The sequence below is a fragment of the Coenobita brevimanus genome, chromosome 72 (assembly GCF_032717465.1).
Source record: "Coenobita brevimanus isolate Jiangsu-jjx chromosome 72, ASM3271746v2, whole genome shotgun sequence".
In the NCBI taxonomy this organism is placed as follows: Eukaryota; Metazoa; Arthropoda; class Malacostraca; order Decapoda; family Coenobitidae; genus Coenobita; species Coenobita brevimanus.
In genome coordinates this window covers 417,501-436,353 of record NC_137025.1, presented here as the reverse complement: position 1 = coordinate 436,353, position 18,853 = coordinate 417,501, and the positions used below count along the sequence as shown (strand labels likewise).

The window sequence follows — 18,853 nt, the reverse complement described above, 5'->3', positions numbered from 1 at the left end:
TGCTTCTTTAGACCTGTACTTTTTCATTTTACCAGCCACCTCATCACCACTGTCACCAGCTTTCCCAGACGTCAGTTAAATCATCAGTGACATCAGGGTGGTGGTAGTAGTAGGAGTGAAAAGGATAATAATTGTGCTTTGATAGTGAAAGTGGTGACGGTTGCTTGTTCAGACCTGTACCCAGCCATTTTATTTTACTAATCACATCACCATAACTATTACCCACTTTCCCAGACCCCTGTTGGTGAACTGTGTGTAGTGTGTATTGGGAAAGTCATAAATAGTGGTGGAGAGGATAGTAATTTGGTGCTTTGGTGATGAAAGTGGTGATATGTGCCTGTTATAACTTGTCCTGTACTCTCACCACCTATATGGCCACATCATCACCACCTTCACCAGTCTTCCCTGCTCCCAGGTGGTGGTCAGAGGTGCCAGGCCAGTGGTGAAAGGGTATTAATCACATATGTGGTTGTGGTGAACAGTGGTTTTAGTACTGTAGAGGATTTGAGGTAGTGAATAGCCCTGAAATATGATATTTTTGGGAAGTGATAGTAAGGTGATATTGTGATTAGTGTGGTGGAAGGAGATTAAAAACACACATGATGGCCCTAAACAGTAACTTTAGACTGCTAGACTGGTGATAATTGTGGTGTTGGGGAAATGAGGTGGTGAGAACTCGTGACATATGGTTATGTTAGGAGGGAACCGTGTGGTGATAAAAAGTAATGGAAGAGCATTAATTACTCACATATTGTAGTGAAGTGGCATTAGCTTGTTAGACTAATGATACTGGTGGTGTAGGGAAGTTGAGGTGGTGAATATCCCAGAAATATGGTGCTGGGTATGATGAACAGTGTTGTGGTAGAAGTGATGAAATGATCACGTGCGTTTGGCCCAGATTTTTGCAGCTTGTTTCATGTAGCTCAGTGGCAGAAGACAGACGGTGCTATGGTTTTACAACCTTTCCATAGCATTTCTTCATGACTAGCATCATATTCTATTATCAATACATTGTTAGAATTTGTCATTTACAGTGGAGAGATGGCACTTTCTGGCCGAGTTAGTGTAAAATGAGTATAGTGCAGTAAGGGATTTGCCTTGTAGTGATTTAAATGGTTAGCAGTGGGAGGAAACATATGGTGATTGCAGTATTTGGAGGGGATATGTTAACCCTTTGCTTAGTCGGGTAGTAGCGAAAATAAAAAAATGTTCAGAGTTCATGTTTTGTTTGGTTTTATGCACCAACATGCATGTATGTGTCGATTGGAGCCTTTTGGAGAGTTTTATGTACAAAGTTCAGATTATTAGGTTCTGTATTGGAGCCACAGCTGGAATATTGTTGTGGGGTATTGTGAGGAGAGTTCAGTCAGGATAGTTAATACTGTAGTACCAAGGGATTTTAGGGTGAAAATTGAAATTGTTCTAGTGTGGTCTTAAGATTATTAGATCTTTTGGAGTTGTGGATGGAATTGTGTTTTTGTTATGCAGTAGTCGGATGCTGGTCTGTCTTGAAGGTGGTGTACAAAATACACCAGTGGTGTACCTGTCATAGTGGCAGAAGGGCTGATGAGAATAGGTCTTAACCCCTTTACTGCTAATTTTTATCCCACTTGAAAATTTTTACCTAGTGATTGCCTGAGTAACCTCAGATTGCATTGATTGCAGCAGAAACGTTAACACTTCAAATTGAAGAAAATTGGTGTAAGTTAGGTTTGTTTCAGTAATATTTGTGTAACGCATAAAAAGTTTGCACACGATCATGGCCAATGTTTTAATGACTGCACCAAGTCCACCAATGGCTGATGATGTTACAAGGACCAAACCATTGCAAACCATGCCTGACGAGGTTGTAAGATCAGTGCAGAACCTTGGTGTTGACGATGGTGTAGCAGGCACTGAAACAGTCGTGAATAACTGTGTTGGAACAAGACTGAGTCAGAGTTTGGATGTGTCGGATGAAGATGATGGTCTTGAGGAAGAGCCAAGATCAGCCGAGGATATCATGAAGGAAGTGAGAGTAAGTAAAAAAAAAAAAAAGTCCTTGTTTTCTAAAGGGCTTCCAAGTACCTTCTTCCATACCAGTTCCCAGAAGAAGTGAGAAGATGGTTGGGAGTGAAAGGAAGTAAAAAAGAGGAGAATGAGATGCATTGGGCATGTTGATGGGATGAACCAGGGGGAGTCTGGTGAGAAAGTGTAGAAACAGAGGTAATGGGCCAATGACAGAGGCCTAGGAGGACATTGAACAAGGTGGTGTGTGCCGACCATAGAGCAAGTTTTTTTTTTTTTAAACATAAATATCATACAAGAGCATAACAGAGCAGAGAATTCAAAATAAATCAAGGGGAAGAGATACTAGAAAGCCTCCCAGCCCGACAAGAAAATTATGGTTGTATTCTGTAGGGCTGAGGAGGTTGTTCAGCAGTCATCTTCATTGTTATGGTTTGAATACTGCATTGTAATAATGTATTTTTTTGCTTGGTACTGGTATCTGAATCTTTAATTTTTTATTGTATATGCTGGGGGAACTTAAATTCATGATGGTTTGAGTGATAATGAATGGATGTGTAGCCCATTACGCTGGGCATTCTGTTGGCAGGTGTGCTTATGTGGTCTTATTTTCCTGTTTCTGGATTATGCACTCTGCCATTTCTGTGGTGGAAATAGGGTGAAGATGATGATGATTGTACCTCACATGGTCCTCTGACTCATTCATCAGAATAGAATTGCCTGGCATTGGGTGCAATAAAATACTATGAGTTGTCCTTACCATGAGAGGATTAATTTTGGTAAAATCACACATACTTAACCTCTTATGAGCTGTAGCCCGGTATCCTGAGATATGATTTGCCGAGTTCATTGGAAATGTTTGTTGAGGTTTTTGCCAACTCTTTCACTGAGAGATGTCCACTGCACTGTAAAAAGATCTGTCTACTGCATTATACAGAATTTTCTATCTTCTTGAGTGTATAAAATTACTTGAATGAAGAATGTAACAAATATCAATTCCTGTGTTTTTAATTGGCTGTATGACGGACAGTGTAAATTCTATCTGTAAAGAAAAATACATAAACCTGTTTGCATGTTTAGGCTTTGAGGTTGTCATGATTCTGGGAGATTGATTGCCAAGTGGGTGAATGTGTGGCCCATTTGCTGAGTTTGCTGTTAATTGGTTGTGCTTTTGTGGTTCCTCTTTCCTTGCATTCCAGACATTATCTTGTCCATTTGTGGGTGGGAAAAAGAGGTCAGGATGATGATGACAATGGTTTTGATATGCCTAACCTCTCTCCACTTCCTTTCTGTTACAGAACCTGTTCCACCTTGCGATGGACGACGACCCTGATGTGCGTAAGAATGTGTGCCGAGCCCTGGTGATGCTACTGGACGCACACATCTCATCACTCATCCCTCACATGCACAACATCATAGAGTACATGATGATACGCACGCAGGTCAGTCACCCGTATATGTTACGCATGCTATATATTAGTGGGTTTTCAAATTAGTCCAGAAAGGTTGCCATACATGTTAAAAATATCCAAGGTTTGATGACAGAAAAAATGTATGACCAGTTGCGGTGGATCTCAATCTTGTTTCCATATTTTTGTGTGGTGTTGGGGAGGGACATCTTTGAGTGATGGCATTCATATAACGGGTATTGAAACTTCGGTTATACAGTACTGTACTGTTGTTTCTCAGCTCCTGTATCTTGGAGTTCTGTAGTATTGTATGATATTGAGGAGGCTGTACACAGAATGATATGAGCTGGGAAGTAATAGATCTTATTTTTAGTGTCAGTAATTCATGCTTATTTTGTTTATTCATTGAGTTTCATAATGTAAAGAGAAAAATCCCTGCTTGCAAGGATTTTTATTTTCCAAAATAAGTCAGACAATAGAAATCCAGAATTAGACCCATTCATTTTGTGATGGCATAGGAGTCATCAAATGTATATTTGAACACACTCAAGTATCAGCCATTTGAGGGAGTTCTGTGTGTGTGTGTGGAGTGTGAGGAGGCGGGTGAGTTAACGGCTCTTCAGCACTCGAGCCTTTACTCGGTATCATTGGTATTTATGTCTTGAGAGTGATGAGAGCTGCCTCACATGTTTGGCTTGAAGTGTTTAGTGAAGAGAGAGAGTGTGTGTGTGTCCTTGGTGATGTTTATAGTGCATGCAGGGACACTGGCCTCTCGTGTCTCTCAATCTTGCTGCCTGTGTCAGTTTCTTGCACTGATATTTTTATTCATAGTGTAAAGCTAGTTGAAAACATTGTGGGGTGCATAATAAAGCTAATTTATACATTTCTTCCTCCTACCTTATCTTTAGGTGAGAAAAGATTTTTTTTTTTTTTTTCTTTAATGGAAATATTAAATGTGTCCAGATAGTCATATTTGTAAGGTGAAGCCAGGATTCTGAGAGCTTGAATGGTGAGTGAATGAGTGTTTTTCATTTTCACTGGCCATTGTGTTATCTCCCTGTCACATATTTCTTATTCCTTGCTTTTTTGAACCCTACCTCACTGCATCCGTGGGTGTGAAAAAGAGGTTGGTGTGATGAATGTATCCAGTCACTGTTTGGAAGGAGCTAGTTTTGGCACTTGATTCATCTCCCAGTCCATTCATCAGCCGTACCATGGCCAGCCTTAAAATGAATGATGAGATTTTGATTTGTGTGCAGTCAGAAACAATTCTCTTCCCAGTTCTGTCTTGAGAAAATTTACAACTGGCAAAATACAATGAAAACCCTGTCTCTACTAGTGTGTATTTCAGATGCTTTGATTTTTTTCCTCTGTATGCTGTACTTGTCAAACTTTGGGAAAGTACTGTTTGCGTGTTAGTACTGTATATGTTATTCATTTCCTTATCCCATATCTCTGTTACCAGGATCCAGATGAAAATGTAGCCCTGGAAGCGTGTGAGTTCTGGCTGTCCCTGGCGGAACACCCCATCTGTAAGGAAGCCCTCAAACCACACCTTCCCAAGTTGATACCCATCCTGGTGCGCGGTATGAAGTACTCGGAGATCGACATTATATTACTAAAGGTGCGTCATAATTCATTTCATATCTAGCCCTCTATCAGTTTACCCATTTATATCTTGTCAGTTTATTCCATCCATCCATCCATCATCCAATCCTATGTTGCCTCATGAGGAGCGTAGAAGCCCGGGGTTATGCAGTTGGTCCTGACATTTAAGATGAGAGTGAAATCCATTTATCTGTCTATACCCTACCCATCCTGGTGCGTGGCATAAATTACTTAAATCAACACAGCCTTTTTATTTTTTCTGTGCCCGTGTGTTTGTCTGTCTGTCTGTCTATACTGATCTGTCCATGCATCTGTGTCCTTATCAGTCTGTCACTCTTTAGCCTATATCTGTTGGATTACACGTGACTATACTGGTTTGCAGCTTGAAGTACTCAGATTGACATTATGCTACTGAAGGTATGGCACAGTTCATTCTCCTTATGTACTGATTTATATTTTACCATTTTGTCAGCATTTTATATTTCTGTATCCTGTCTCATCCCATCTCTTAGGAATTAGGGGTTGGGTTGATGATAAAGCTTACTAGTGAATTAGTTAATGGTGTTTCCCCTGGTTGTTTGTTAAAATAAAGGTATTCTTAATTCATAATGGTGTGGCCAAGTCGAATGTGCGCGTTGTAAATAGTCATTCCACTTTGATATTATTTATTTCAATATTTCTGAATCAAACCACACTGCATTCATAGATGGGAAAAAAGTCAGGATTGTGATGATGATGATAACGGTATTGTTTACATGTTTTAGGGAGACGTGGAGGAAGACGAGAGTGTCCCTGACCGCAGTGAGGACATTAAGCCTCGGTTCCACAAGTCCCGACACACTATCCGCCACGAGCCCATGGAGAATGGCGGTGGTGGCGGCGGCGGTGGTGGTGGTGGTGGTGGCGGGGAGGAGTTCCCTGATGACGAGTCTGATGATGGCCTCGACGATGACTCTTCACTCTCGGATTGGAATTTGAGGAAGGTATGTTGGGTGGGGTTATGACGGCTCCCTTAGGCATATATTTTCTTTTAGTAGTGTTGATTAGCTTCCTTTCTCTCCAGGTTTCACAGTTGTTTAGCTCCTTACCTACATCACTTTAGTCTTTCGCTAGTATTCCATACCACATAGGCTTTCGCATATGCTTATTATTGTTCTTCTTTCACACTTCTTCCCTACAACAAAGTATTTTATCTCTTCAAATTCTGAGGCATGTGTAAGGGTAAATGGGCATCTAAGTGAATGGTAGGTTGTGTGGTGCCCCCATGGTTCTTCAGTATATATGTGGATGGGGGTGATGAGTGAAGTAAAAACACAAGTAATGGAGAGGGGGATTGCGTTGGTAATGAATGGTGCGCTGGATGGAACATCACAAATTTGATGTAGGCAGATGATGCAGTACTGTTTGCAGATACTGGACAAGTGCTTGGTAGATTAGTGCAGAGCTTTGTAGATGTCTGTGAACGTCATGCCTTGAGAGTAAATGTAGAAAATAGTAAAGTTATGGTTATTAAGAGAGAAGGTGACTCCCAGTGGGATGGTACATTGAATGGAGAGAGACTGAATTGATGAGAGAGTTCAAATACCTGGGTACAGTGATAGAGAGGAAAATGTGCAAAAGAAATGGAAAGTAGAGTGACACTAGGAAGAAAACTAGCTGGTTCTGTGAAGGCCTTAATAAGAAACAGAGGCTTGAGTGTTGCAGCTGCACGAGGCCTACATGAAGGAGTGTTAGTGCCAGCTTTGGCATATAGATGTGAGACTATGGTGTGACATAAAAAGGAAGAGTCAAGAGTAAGAGCAGTGGAGATGGGACTGTTGAGGAATGTATGTGGAGTACAGAGAGTGTATAGGATACGGAATAATGATTCGTGAAAGATGTGGAGTGAGGAAGTCTGTGGACACCAGAATCGAAGATAGTGTACTGAGATGGTATGGTCATGTGAAGAGAATGGATGACAATAAGAATGGTGGAAAAGGTATATCTGAGTTAATTTGAAGGAAGGAGTAGGCAAGGTAGGCCAGGAAGAACGTGGAGAGATATGGTGGATGAGTGTGTGAGGAAGAGAGGTTTGGAAGTTGGTGAGACTAAGGGACTGACAAGAGATCGAGTTGGTTGGATGAATTTTGTGCGGAGAAGTGCAAGACCAGGGATTTGGCACCCCTTTTTAACGTGACAGCGTTCAGATTGTCAGAGGTAAATGTGAAGCTACAGCATGTGGTGAAACCTTTTGGCCTATCAGATGGAGCCAGGATTCCATGGGCTTGAATGATGAGTGATTGGAAATGTGGCCCACTGAATTGGGCCAACTTAGGCTGTCTGGACACTGCTATTCCTCACCCTGCCTGAGGGTGGGAATGGAAGTCTGGATGATGGTGGTGATGATGATGATGATCAAACTCACCCACTCTTTCACTCTTCATCCATGCCACATAGTCTCTTTCTCCATACTATCCTTTTCTTTCACTCTTTGTCCATACCACTTAGTTTTCTGACACTAATATACAGCACTGTCTCACTCTCCTCAGCTCTTCATATCTCTCACTGACCCTACCCAATCTCCTACAGTGTTCGGCCGCGGCCTTGGACGTGTTGGCTAATGTCTTCCGAGAGGAGATGTTGCCCGTTATCCTCCCCATCCTAAAAGAGACACTCTTCCATCAAGAGTGGGAAATAAGAGAATCAGGTAAGTCGCATGTAAACAGTGTCTGGATAATAGTCACCCATTTGACATTTTAAGACCTCAACAAAGTATGAAAAAAATTGCCTAACAAAAAGATCTTGTTGCCTGAAGTTGTTTTACCAGTTTTCCCATGTTACAATAAAACCCCTTTAAGGTGGGTTTGTTGTGGGAAAGGATATTGTCATAACAGCTTGTCTATCATGTATATAGCAGGTTCATAATATTGTATCAGAATTTACTTACATACCACTTCACTGTATACTGTTTATAAAGATTATTGTTTTATTAAAAGAAAAAAAAACTAGGATTTTGGGCCCATGCATAGGGCTATGTTTACCCTGGAAATATCTGTATCACTGTACTTGCAAAGAGTTGATATTTTTTAACTATCATTTGTAGTTGCAGTGACTTCTTGTGTTGGTATAGTAGGGAGTTTATTTATTGTTGATAAATATGCAGGGGTATCAGGAGGAATGGGCTTGGAGTTAAAGTGTAGGGCTGCCACTGTGGTCCTTTGGCATATTCAAGTATGAATGTGGTGGACTGCTGGCTGAAGTTGGCCTTTTCCTGCAGTCAATCCTCCTCTTTGGGGACAGGGAATAAGTTGAGGGAGTTTCCATTGCAATTACTGTATAGCAGAGTTTAGTAAAATGAAAATAATCAGATTCATGGTATCTTGGAACATACTGTACATTCACAGGGCAGAAGCGTTACTAATACTGTATTTGTTTACCTTGGTTCAGGCATCCTGGCTCTGGGAGCAATTGCAGAGGGTTGCATGAATGGGATGACTCAGCACCTGCCAGAGTTGATTCCATACCTGATACGGTGTTTAGGCGACAAGAAGGCCCTGGTACGGTCCATCACATGCTGGACCCTGTCACGTTATTGCCACTGGGCCGTCGTTTTGCCAGACCACACATATCTCAAGCCACTCATGTATGAGGTGAGTAATGATCTTTAACATGCATCAGCTGGTGTGCCTCACACACTTTCTCCCACATATCACACTTGAGCATTGTTGTACTTCATCAGTAAAATAAAGGTGTTCCAGCTTGACTGTAGTACAGTATTATGTGAACTGGCATCTCCAGTTCCTCATAAGGGATGAGCAGAAAATCTTTGTGCTGATCTGTACTCTTTTCCCTTTAACTTGACCTTAAATTACCATCTCTCCATTTTGTGCTGAACTATAAAAAAAAATTAATGCCAGAATATGGTACTGGTCATATAAAAATATTAGGGAAAGAATATAGGGCTGTAATGTCCGATTCAGATAATTAACCAAGGGAATTAGCTGAAAAAGAATGGAAGTCTTTGGCAAGTTGAGGTGGTTGAAGTAGAGTAACTTGGTTCTGTTCTGGAATATAATACTGTATTTGTGTTTATGCAGCTCTTGAAGTGTGTTCTGGACAGCAACAAGAGGGTACAAGAAGCGGCGTGCTCTGCTTTTGCCACCCTGGAGGAGGAGGCCTGTACTGAACTTGTTCCATACCTAGCAGACATCCTCAAGACCCTAGTGTTTGCATTTAAGAAATACCAGGCCAAAAATCTTCTAATACTGTATGATGCCATTGGTACCCTGGCAGACTCCGTGGGCAACTACCTCAACAAGGAGGAGTACATTCAGATGCTGATGCCACCACTCATTGAGAAGTGGAATGTGTTAAAGGATGAAGATAAAGATCTTTTTCCACTCCTAGAAGTAAGTTCAACACGTACTTCCTCAGTCTATATATTCCCCTGCCTATGACTTCCCCGACATATTCATAACACTTCAATCTAAATAATATCTTTTCTAGTTTGTTACTAGAAGCAGATGATTTTATTAAACGCAAGATATCTTTCTTATTTTAAGGGATTTGTTATGGCCATATCTAATCCACCAGTTGGCAAAGCCATCATCAGCAGGAATAGAAATGAAAAGAGGGCACCAGGCTGAGTGTGTTAATAGGATCATGAAGCTCCATGTTGTTGCAGAATTTTAAGTGGGATATCTTAAGTTTTGCTCATACCAGACTATTTATTCAAGTGGGGTATTGGATGGTATTCAGATGGGAGAATTCTTATATAGTTGATGGGTTAATAGTTATCTCTAAAATCACATCACTATGTTGTGGGAGGGCCAGGAGGGGGGTTGCTTGCTGTGTGAGATTTGGGCAAGAGGATGGGAATCGCTTATCACTCTCCTATGGTTGGACACTTTGCATTGAATGGTACTGGATATTTTTTCTTGCTCTCTGGACCCTGCCTCACCCCATACTTATGTGGGAAAAGAGATCTGAATGGTGGTGATGATTGGTAATGCGATGGTTAATGTTTCAGTTACTCTTGGGTGGAGAGGGGTAGAACACACATTTGAGTATAGTCTGTCTATCTATCTATTGCCAGACACCATAATCCTGCAAAGGGTGGCCATTTGACACTGAGTTAGTTGCTTTACAGGGAGGGGCACCAACCCACTTGTTGACATGTAGGGAGCACGTATGGTTTGGTTATATGGTTACCACCCAGCGTTGTAAATGGTTTCTTGGGTTACAGGAAACCATTTGGCTTGTCACTCAATGTAAAGCCACCTGTAAAGGAAAGAAAAGGAATAAGAAGTGACAGGAAAGATAGGAGAAATAGGAAGAAAGGAGGGCAGGCACAGAAAAAGAATGATAAAAGCTAAGGAAGTAGGTAGCACTACATCAAGTGAGTGGATGATGGTCGCCACCACCTACCACATAATGATAAAAGCTAAGGAAGTAGGTAGCACTACATCAAGTGAGTGGATGATGGTCGCCACCACCTACCACATAACGGATTATTGTTGTTCATCGTTGTCATCATCTGAACCTCCATTCCCACCCTAGGGCAGGGTGAGGAGAAGCAGTGTCCAGACAGCCAAAGTTTGTCCAGTTTAATGGGCCATGCTTTGATTCACTCCTCATTCAAGCCTTCAGATTACTTGCTGCATCATAAGGGCCACAAAAAATTTCACCACGTTCTTTACTTTTTAAAATCACTTAATGATCCTATTTTCTATCTCTTCAGTGCCTGTCCAGTGTTGCCACAGCGCTACAGTCTGGGTTCCTGCCATATTGTGGACCTGTGTACCAGCGCTGTGTCTCCCTTGTTGAACAGACCCTTAATCAGACCATGGTAAGTTACTGTTAAGTGTACACTATTCTTTTTATCATAAATGTTGAATGGCAAGTAAACTATCACTGGTTAAGATGATGATTTGTATATATGGATCAGTGCACCTGCACTGTCTCACCTGTTGACCAGACCTTTTAGCAGACCATAGTGAGCTCTGGCTTAGTCTGTTGTCCTCTTAATCTTCTCTTGTCTTCTATGCAATTTTTATGTTACGGACTTCAGCAGTTGTGAATAAAATCATCATCATCATCTGGACCTCCTTTCCCACCCCAAGACAGGGTGAGGAGTAGCAAAGTCCAGACAGCCCAAGTTTTTCCAATAATAAATTAACTACAAGAGAATATTAACAGGGCACACAGATTTAGAGGTAAGGAGGTGGTGATACTGATCCTGCTTGACATGAAAATATGGCCCTAAACTTCCCAAGTTATCTAAATGTAAATGACCCAACATTCTACTTGTCAGACTTGGTTCATAGCCTCATCCTGCATGTTAATTTTGAGTGGTATATGGATATTGTCTCCTGGACTACCTCACACTCCACATTTGCTTGGGAAAAACTTTATATAGAAAGAGAAATATTGATTATGGTTTGTGTATAGTGGTAGGTGGAGGCGTTCACCGTTCATTTACTCGATGTAATGCTGCCCTTGGGTGACTGGCCTTTCCTCTCTTCCTTCTTTCCTTCCTTCCTCATCTGTCTTTCTTTCCGTCTCTATTTCCTCTTCCTTCTGTCTGTGGGTGACTACACTGAGTGACTACCTAAATGGTGTTCTGTACACCAGGAAACCATTCACTACATTGGGTGGTAATTATGTAACCATAGTCATTGGCGCCACCTGGTGGTTTAGTGGGTAACTAAGGCACTCGACCCAGTTTGAGCCTGTGAAGGTTTGTATGCAAGGGGTGGTTGGGGTTTATTGCTCACATAATGCCACTTGGGGATGAGTGAGGCTGGTCACTCGCATCTTAAATGTCAGGACCAACTTACCTAACCCTGGGCACCTTTGCTCCTCATGGGGTAACACAGGATTAGATAATGATGATGATTGTTTTCGGAAAAATTATTTATATTGTTCTGTATTAACTCACATATAGCTCATAGCCCATCTTACACAAGCTTACGTATATAAGCATGAATGTGGTGAAAGGCTGATGATGATGTACAGAGTGGTCCATATAATACACAACCAATTCCCATGTTTTGTTAGGATGGCTTGATCTGCATTACCATTATCTGCCCAGCATCATTTTCTACTTTCCATACCATTTCATGCTTATGCTGTTTGCTTTTTGTGTGTTCAGGTTGCAGGGTTAATTTCTTATGTCATGAGACAGAAAGAGTGCATTTGCCCCTCACAAAAGCAGATTGAGCTTGCCCAGCAACACCCAAGAATGGAGAGTAAACTTATGGACTGTTTTTTCTTCCTTTCCCCAGGCCCACGCGCAAAACCCAGGCCAGTTTGAGGCAGCGGACAAGGACTTTATGATCGTTTCACTGGACCTGCTGTCCGGTCTGGCTGAAGGTCTGAACGGCCATGTCGGCCAGTTGGTGCAGCAGTCCAACATCATGCAGCTCCTATACCAAGCCATGCAGGTGAGTAGAACTGATGTATGGGTGAAGAGGGATGTACATGATGAAAGCAATGGCTGATATTTATGGTGTGGCTCTAAGCTCATCCAAACAGGAACTTTGAACAGCAGGCTTAACTTGCCCCTTTTCTGCTGTTCACTATCCTTTGGGTGATACAGAGTTTAGGGATGTTTGAGTAACCAGGCAGCAGTCACTGGCTATATTGGTACCAACACAGGATGTTGAATAGAACTGATTTTAAATGGACGAAGTGAGGATGTAGATAATACTAATGTCTAACTGGTGTTACTACAGAATTAAGAATATATAGTGTCAAACATATATGCAGTTTTGTCTTTACTTACTTAACAAGTTTATATTTCTTATCCTTTGTAGCCTATATATCCTTCCAGTCTCATTTTCACTTTAACTACTACATCCAAGTTTCACACACTGTAATCATTATTTTGTATCAAGACTGTAGCACCAGCCACATTTTCTTTTTTGAGCAGCTCTGTTCCACCTCCCTTCCACATTTCTTTTAAGCAAGGAAACTAATTTATCTCATTCCCTCCCCATCTCCTGCCAACAGGACCCAATGCCAGAAGTGAGACAAAGCTCATTTGCTCTGCTTGGTGACCTGACTAAGGCATGCTTCCAGTATGTGGCACCGTGCATATGTAAGTACAGAGGGCAGAGAAAATGTGTTGTGTGTTTTTTATAAGGATAAAGTTTTGTTTACAGAAATTTGATGTTGTCTAACCATTTATGTTTATTCAGGAGATGCAGTATAGTGTGTGTGCCATGTGTAGGGAGAAGGTTATGTGGCTTGATTTTGTGGTAAGAATTCATTAAAAAAAAAAAAATTACCCTAATCATGAGGTGATTGCGTAATCCACTTGCTCTTTTCTTCCTCTCAGTAAAGTGGAATGGACTCACTCAATGCAGTTGGTATCCAGCTCATGGGTGAGTCCACTCTGCAGTAATGTCCGGAGGAAATCAGCAGATGGACCATTAGTAGTTGCAAAATGAAAGCTGTGTGGAAATTTGGCCAAAATGAAATCCTGGGTGTCATATTTGTGGGTTAACAGTGAATGGTTATTTTCAATTTCCCTTGAAAATCAGGATAACAAAAGGAAATCTCTTATTGGTATTTTTTGCAGCTGAGTTCATGCCAATCCTGGGGCAGAACCTGAACCCTGAATTGATCTCCGTGTGCAACAATGCCACCTGGGCCATTGGTGAAATTTCCGTCAAACTTGGTACGTATCTCCCGTCACTGTGGCTTTTAATTATTTGGCCCATATTTTTGTGTCTGTGTAAGAAGATTTCTAGCACTTTTTCCTTGCCAGTTTATTTTTTCATATGGTTATACTATTTTTTACTTTAACTTGACACAGATTTTCGTTCTTTTGCAGCTTATTTAACATGACTCAATCGCAGCAAAAGTAGTGGCTCTGCATCCTTTCCATAGCATTTCTTCATGACAAATATTGTGTTCTCTTACTAGTGTATTCTCATGGCAGCAATTATGATGGAGAGAGGGCAGTTTTAGTCTAGCATAGTTTAAAAAGAGTATTGTAATCTCTGTGCGGCATATGTTGTTACTACAATGGCATGAGCAAAATACAAGGAAATAATAAGGTATAAAATGCAAGATAAATTGATAAGGAAAAGGTTTTAGTGTCCTGAGCCGATGGAAATATGGCGATTTGACTGTTAGGATGTCTTATAGCTGGTCCCAATTACCTCCTGTTAGTGGCAGTAAATTGTCTTAGTGTTTAACAATAATTATAGAAGGAAAATAATTGATCATTTGTAAGGTGGGAATTTGGATTGGGATTATGTTAATATAATCCTCAGTCCTTTTGTTTGTGTGGCTGATACTGATGTAATCATTTTTTCTTTTATTTGTGCTGCAGGTCCGGACATGCGCGTTTACATAAACTTGGTCCTGAATGACCTAATCTTCATCATTAACAAACCCAACACACCAAAGACATTACTGGAGAATACAGGTAGGTCACCTACCTCACCCTGGCCCCTCTTCTTTGCTCCCTTCTGTCCTTCTATATCCCTCTCCGTGCAGACAGAGACCCTTATTTGTACCCTAAGTTCCATATTATTAAAACTGAGAGCGTGAGTATGGAGACTGGGAAATTTGTACTTTCGTTTTTAGCGCATGTGATGGTGAAAGAACATATCCCTCACTTTTCATTGCTGACTGCACTATATTACAGGATACCTTCTGGTCCTACCTGACAGGTACAGGTAGTCCCTAAATGATCATCAATATATTTACGGTTTTGCTCATGCCTTTGCGCTGTCAGTTTTAATAGTATGGTCAGAAGTGCACAGCTGGATATGTTTTCTGAAGTTATTCCTCATTTAAATTTTCCCCAACCCAAGTGTGGGATTTTGGGATGTATGACTATTTAAGTTGCTGGTCAATTAATTTTAGATTATGTGGGGTTTTAGAATGTATGACATTTTTCTTTTTATTAAGTTGCTGGTGAATCAACTCAGATTTTCACTTGTTTTAAAATTTGCTTCTGATATGTATAAAGTTTTTTTTTTTTTTTTTAAATATTACTTTCATGTTTTGATCTTAACTATGTGCCAGAAGCATGTGCATCTCTGTAAAATTTGAGCAGGAAGACATTGCCTACAAATTTCCCGTTATCTTACTTCTAAAATTCATTTACTCTGGTTGCCCACATTCCAGACGTTTAAGTGAGGAGTGACTGTTTTTAACCCTGAATGCTGTACAGTTAGTCTATTGTTTAACTCTGACTCCAACCCCAGATGTAGTGATTTGAGATATGTTTACGTTTCAGCGTAGGTTATCCAAATGCTAAGATGTAGAGCCATATTTTGGGGTCTTTGGGTGTTCCCTAGCGTCTCTGACTAGTCCGTTAATTCTGCTTATGCCCATTCTCCCTTAGGCATATGTTACTAATGCAAGGTAATCTGTGTTAAGACTTTTTGAGCAAGAGCCAGTTAAAGACTTATATACTAAACCCTTTCAAAGATGAAACTTAATTTAAAATTGTCTGGTTGCAACAAGGATAAATTATGAAGGATGTCGCCCAGATTCAAAGGGTTAAGGGAATAAGATGTAATATGGCACTTCAGTGTTCTCTTGTATGTTATTTATGTAAACATTGTCTGCATTTAAAAGATATGTTACAGTTGTTTTGGAAGGGTAGGACAGATGGATATGATGGTGTGGGTGTGTTGGCTAAGGAGGAATGAGTGGAATATGTCATGAACGATATGAGAGTTGGTGAAGGGATAATAAGTGAAAATTTTGTTCGTGGGATTATGTTTGCATTTATATCGGCGTATGTTCCACAGGCTGGCTTTGGGTGAGGTAGAGAAGGATAGATTGTGATGACGTAATATGTATAGTAAGTGGTACGGAAGATGATGAGATTGTAGTTTTGGGAGGGGACGTAAATGGTCATGTAGGTGAAGGAACTCAAGGATATGAAGTAGTACGTGGGGGATATGCGTATTTTTCAAGAAATGAGAAAGGGGAAAGGATTCTTGAATTTGGGGAGACAATGAACATGATTGAGTGCAACACACATTTCATGAAAAGAAAGAGTAGGTTGATTACATACTAGTCTGGGGGAAATTGCAGCCAGATAAACTATCTCCTGTTCAGGAGGGCTGATAGGAGGTTAGTGAGGGATGTTAAAAGGGTGAGGAGCATGTGCTGCAACACAAGTTATTGATATGTGACTTGGTACTTGAGGAGCGAGTGATGAAAACGAGGACTTATGCACCTAGGAGGAAAATATGGAAGTTGAAAAACCAAGCAGTAAGGGATGCCTTCTATAGCGAGATGAGTAGAGTGGTGACTGAACAGGGAGATGCTGATAGAAGTGATAATGAACAGTACAGAGCCCTTAAGAACAACATCTTGAGAGTTAGTGATTCAGTTTGTGGATGGACAAGCCCCCCCCACCCCCCAAGACAGAAAGTAATGTGGTGGTGGGATGAGCGTGTGTAAGCTGCAGTTAAGGAGAAAAGAAAGGCTTCCGGGAACGGCAAAAGGGTGGTAACAAAGAGGAATATCTGGTTGCCGAATGTCAGGCTAGAAGAGAGGTGTACAGGGCAAAGTCTGAGTCTCAGAGACTTTTACTTTATAACTAAAATTGTGGGGAAAGGAAGAAGTGATATTTAAGATGGCTAATCAGATGAAGAAGGAGAACAGGGATGTCATACATGAGCAGTGTGTGAAGAATGATGAAGGAAAGGTAGTGGTGAACATTGGGGTATTAAAAATGCCTGGAGAGAGCATTACTACATGTTGTTGAATGAGGAGTTTGACTGGGACATGGAAGATTTGGAACCAGAAGATCCAGTCTGGCCCTTGGCCTTTGATTGACACTGCTACTTTGAGCAGTGCAATAGGCAGGATGCAGGTGGGGAAGGCAGCAGTTGTATCTGGGTTGACTGCTGAAATGTTGAAAGCCACTGGAGATAGAGGAGTGGGGTTAGTCACTGATTTGATAAATTCAATTGTATATGAGTGTCCGGTCCCAGAGCATTGGCTGAAGAGTGTAGCCTAATTGTAAGTGTGTACAAGGGGAAGGGTGTTTTCATGGAAGAAGGAAATTATAAAGGCATAAAGCTTTTGGAACAGATAATGAAGGTAATGAAGAGAGTTCTAGAAGGTATGATTAGAGAAAGAGTGAATATGGATGAGATGCAGTTAGGGTTTATGCAAAGCAAAGGGACCACTGATGCCATATTCATTGTTCAACAGCTTCAGAAAAAGTACTGTATATTGGAAAGAAAAGGGAACTGTACCTTGTTTTTGTTGATTTGGAGAAGGCCTTTGACAGATCCTCTTGAAAGGTGGTGAAGTGGGCAATGAGAAATCTTGGGATCGAGGAGTGGTTGGTTAGGGTGGTTATGGCCATGTATGTGGGTGCTTGCACTCAGGCAAGGATGAATGGAGATTTGAGTGAGGAGTTTTCTTTGAATGTTGGTGTGCATCAGGGGTCAGTCTTGAGCCCCTTGTTGTTTATTATGGTACTTGAAGCCCTTTTATGTGACTGCAGAAATGGAGTCCGTGGAAAATGTTATGTGCAGGTGATTTGGTGTTGATTGCAGAGAATGAAGGGAGGCAGAGAAAAGATTTAGGAAGTGGAGAGGTGGTATGGGGCGTAAGGGCTTAAGAGTAAATGCAGATAAAACGAGTGATGGTATCTAGGGCTGAGAACAGTACTTTTAAAGAAGAGGGAGAGCCTCCATGTGCAAATTGCCACAAGGGTGTGGGAAGTAATTCCATCTTGTGCAGTGTTTGTGATAAGTGGGTGCATAAGAGGTGTAGAGGTAGACTGCGAGATAATGCTGATTTCTTGTTTGGTGTGTCGGGGAAGGCATGTGGAGCTTACCAAGTGTTAAAGGATTGGACTTCCCAGTGAGTGTTTTGAGTATGTGGAAGAGTTCTGTTATTTGGGAAACATGTTATGTGCTGGAGGTGGGGCTAGCGCTAGCTCTGTGGCTAGAGTGAGGAGTGGTTGGAAGAAGTTCAGGGAGCTGTTGCCTATCCTGATATTGAGAGGGCTCTCCCTCCATGGTAAGGGATCTTTGCAGCATGTGTTAGGAGTGTAATGCTGTATGGTAGTAAGACCTGGCCAGTAAAGGAAGAGGATATTCGCAGGCTCAAATGTATAGAAATGGCAATGTTTAGGTGGAAGTGCGATGCATCCCTGAGTGCCGGGGGGGAGGATGGGGCTAAGTTTATGATGGATGAGTTGAGAGGCAGCGTGGGACTGGAGTGTATTGGTGTTGTGATGAGGAGAGGTAGATTGAGATGGTTTGCATGTGGAGAGGATGGGGGATGATAATTGGGTGCAGAAAGTGAGAAGTGTTAATGTTGGGGGAGGTAGCCAGAGGTAGACCGAAAAATCCCGGGACGAGGCCATTGAGTGTGACCTCAGGGATAAGGGACTAAGTAGGGAAACTGCCAGAGATCAAATAGCATGGAGAGCCACCATTAGGTGTCCAAGGCTGACGCATGCAAGCATGTTGGAGCCTTCAAAGATGAAACAAACCTACAAGACAGAGTCAAGGTGTAATACTAAATGAATCATTAAAGAAGAGGTGGCAGGGGACCTCCTAAGCTTCTGAGGATATGCCCTGTGTTACCGACACTGTATATTGTGATATTGTAATAAGTTTTATCTAGGATAGTATAGAGTTACACATCCTTACTTCACTATAAAATCTTGAGCTAAGTTTTGGTAACCATAGCAGTCTCTCCCTTTACATTCTCCTAGGACATGGCACCATATAGGCTGTATTCTCTAGGGACTTGGCCATAATTTAAGTGATGTTGGGAGATACTGTAGTCCTTCTTCCTAATCTATAAATTTTTCACATTACACTTCAGTTTTCCTCATACTAGGG

General features: G+C 41.3%; 1 protein-coding gene across 1 annotated transcript in view; it reads left to right on the top strand.

Moving 5' to 3' along the window:
- Tnpo (transportin 1) overlaps nucleotides 1–18,853 on the top strand; it is a 55,995-nt gene that overhangs the window by 25,662 nt on the left and 11,480 nt on the right. The window contains exons 7-17 of the mRNA XM_080278192.1: nucleotides 3,306–3,449; nucleotides 4,882–5,040; nucleotides 5,789–6,007; nucleotides 7,593–7,710; nucleotides 8,451–8,653; nucleotides 9,101–9,412; nucleotides 10,744–10,851; nucleotides 12,290–12,448; nucleotides 13,017–13,104; nucleotides 13,588–13,686; nucleotides 14,347–14,442. Coding sequence (XP_080134318.1) covers nucleotides 3,306–3,449; nucleotides 4,882–5,040; nucleotides 5,789–6,007; nucleotides 7,593–7,710; nucleotides 8,451–8,653; nucleotides 9,101–9,412; nucleotides 10,744–10,851; nucleotides 12,290–12,448; nucleotides 13,017–13,104; nucleotides 13,588–13,686; nucleotides 14,347–14,442 — 1,705 coding nt within the window. The remainder of the gene's footprint in view (nucleotides 1–3,305; nucleotides 3,450–4,881; nucleotides 5,041–5,788; nucleotides 6,008–7,592; nucleotides 7,711–8,450; nucleotides 8,654–9,100; nucleotides 9,413–10,743; nucleotides 10,852–12,289; nucleotides 12,449–13,016; nucleotides 13,105–13,587; nucleotides 13,687–14,346; nucleotides 14,443–18,853) is intronic.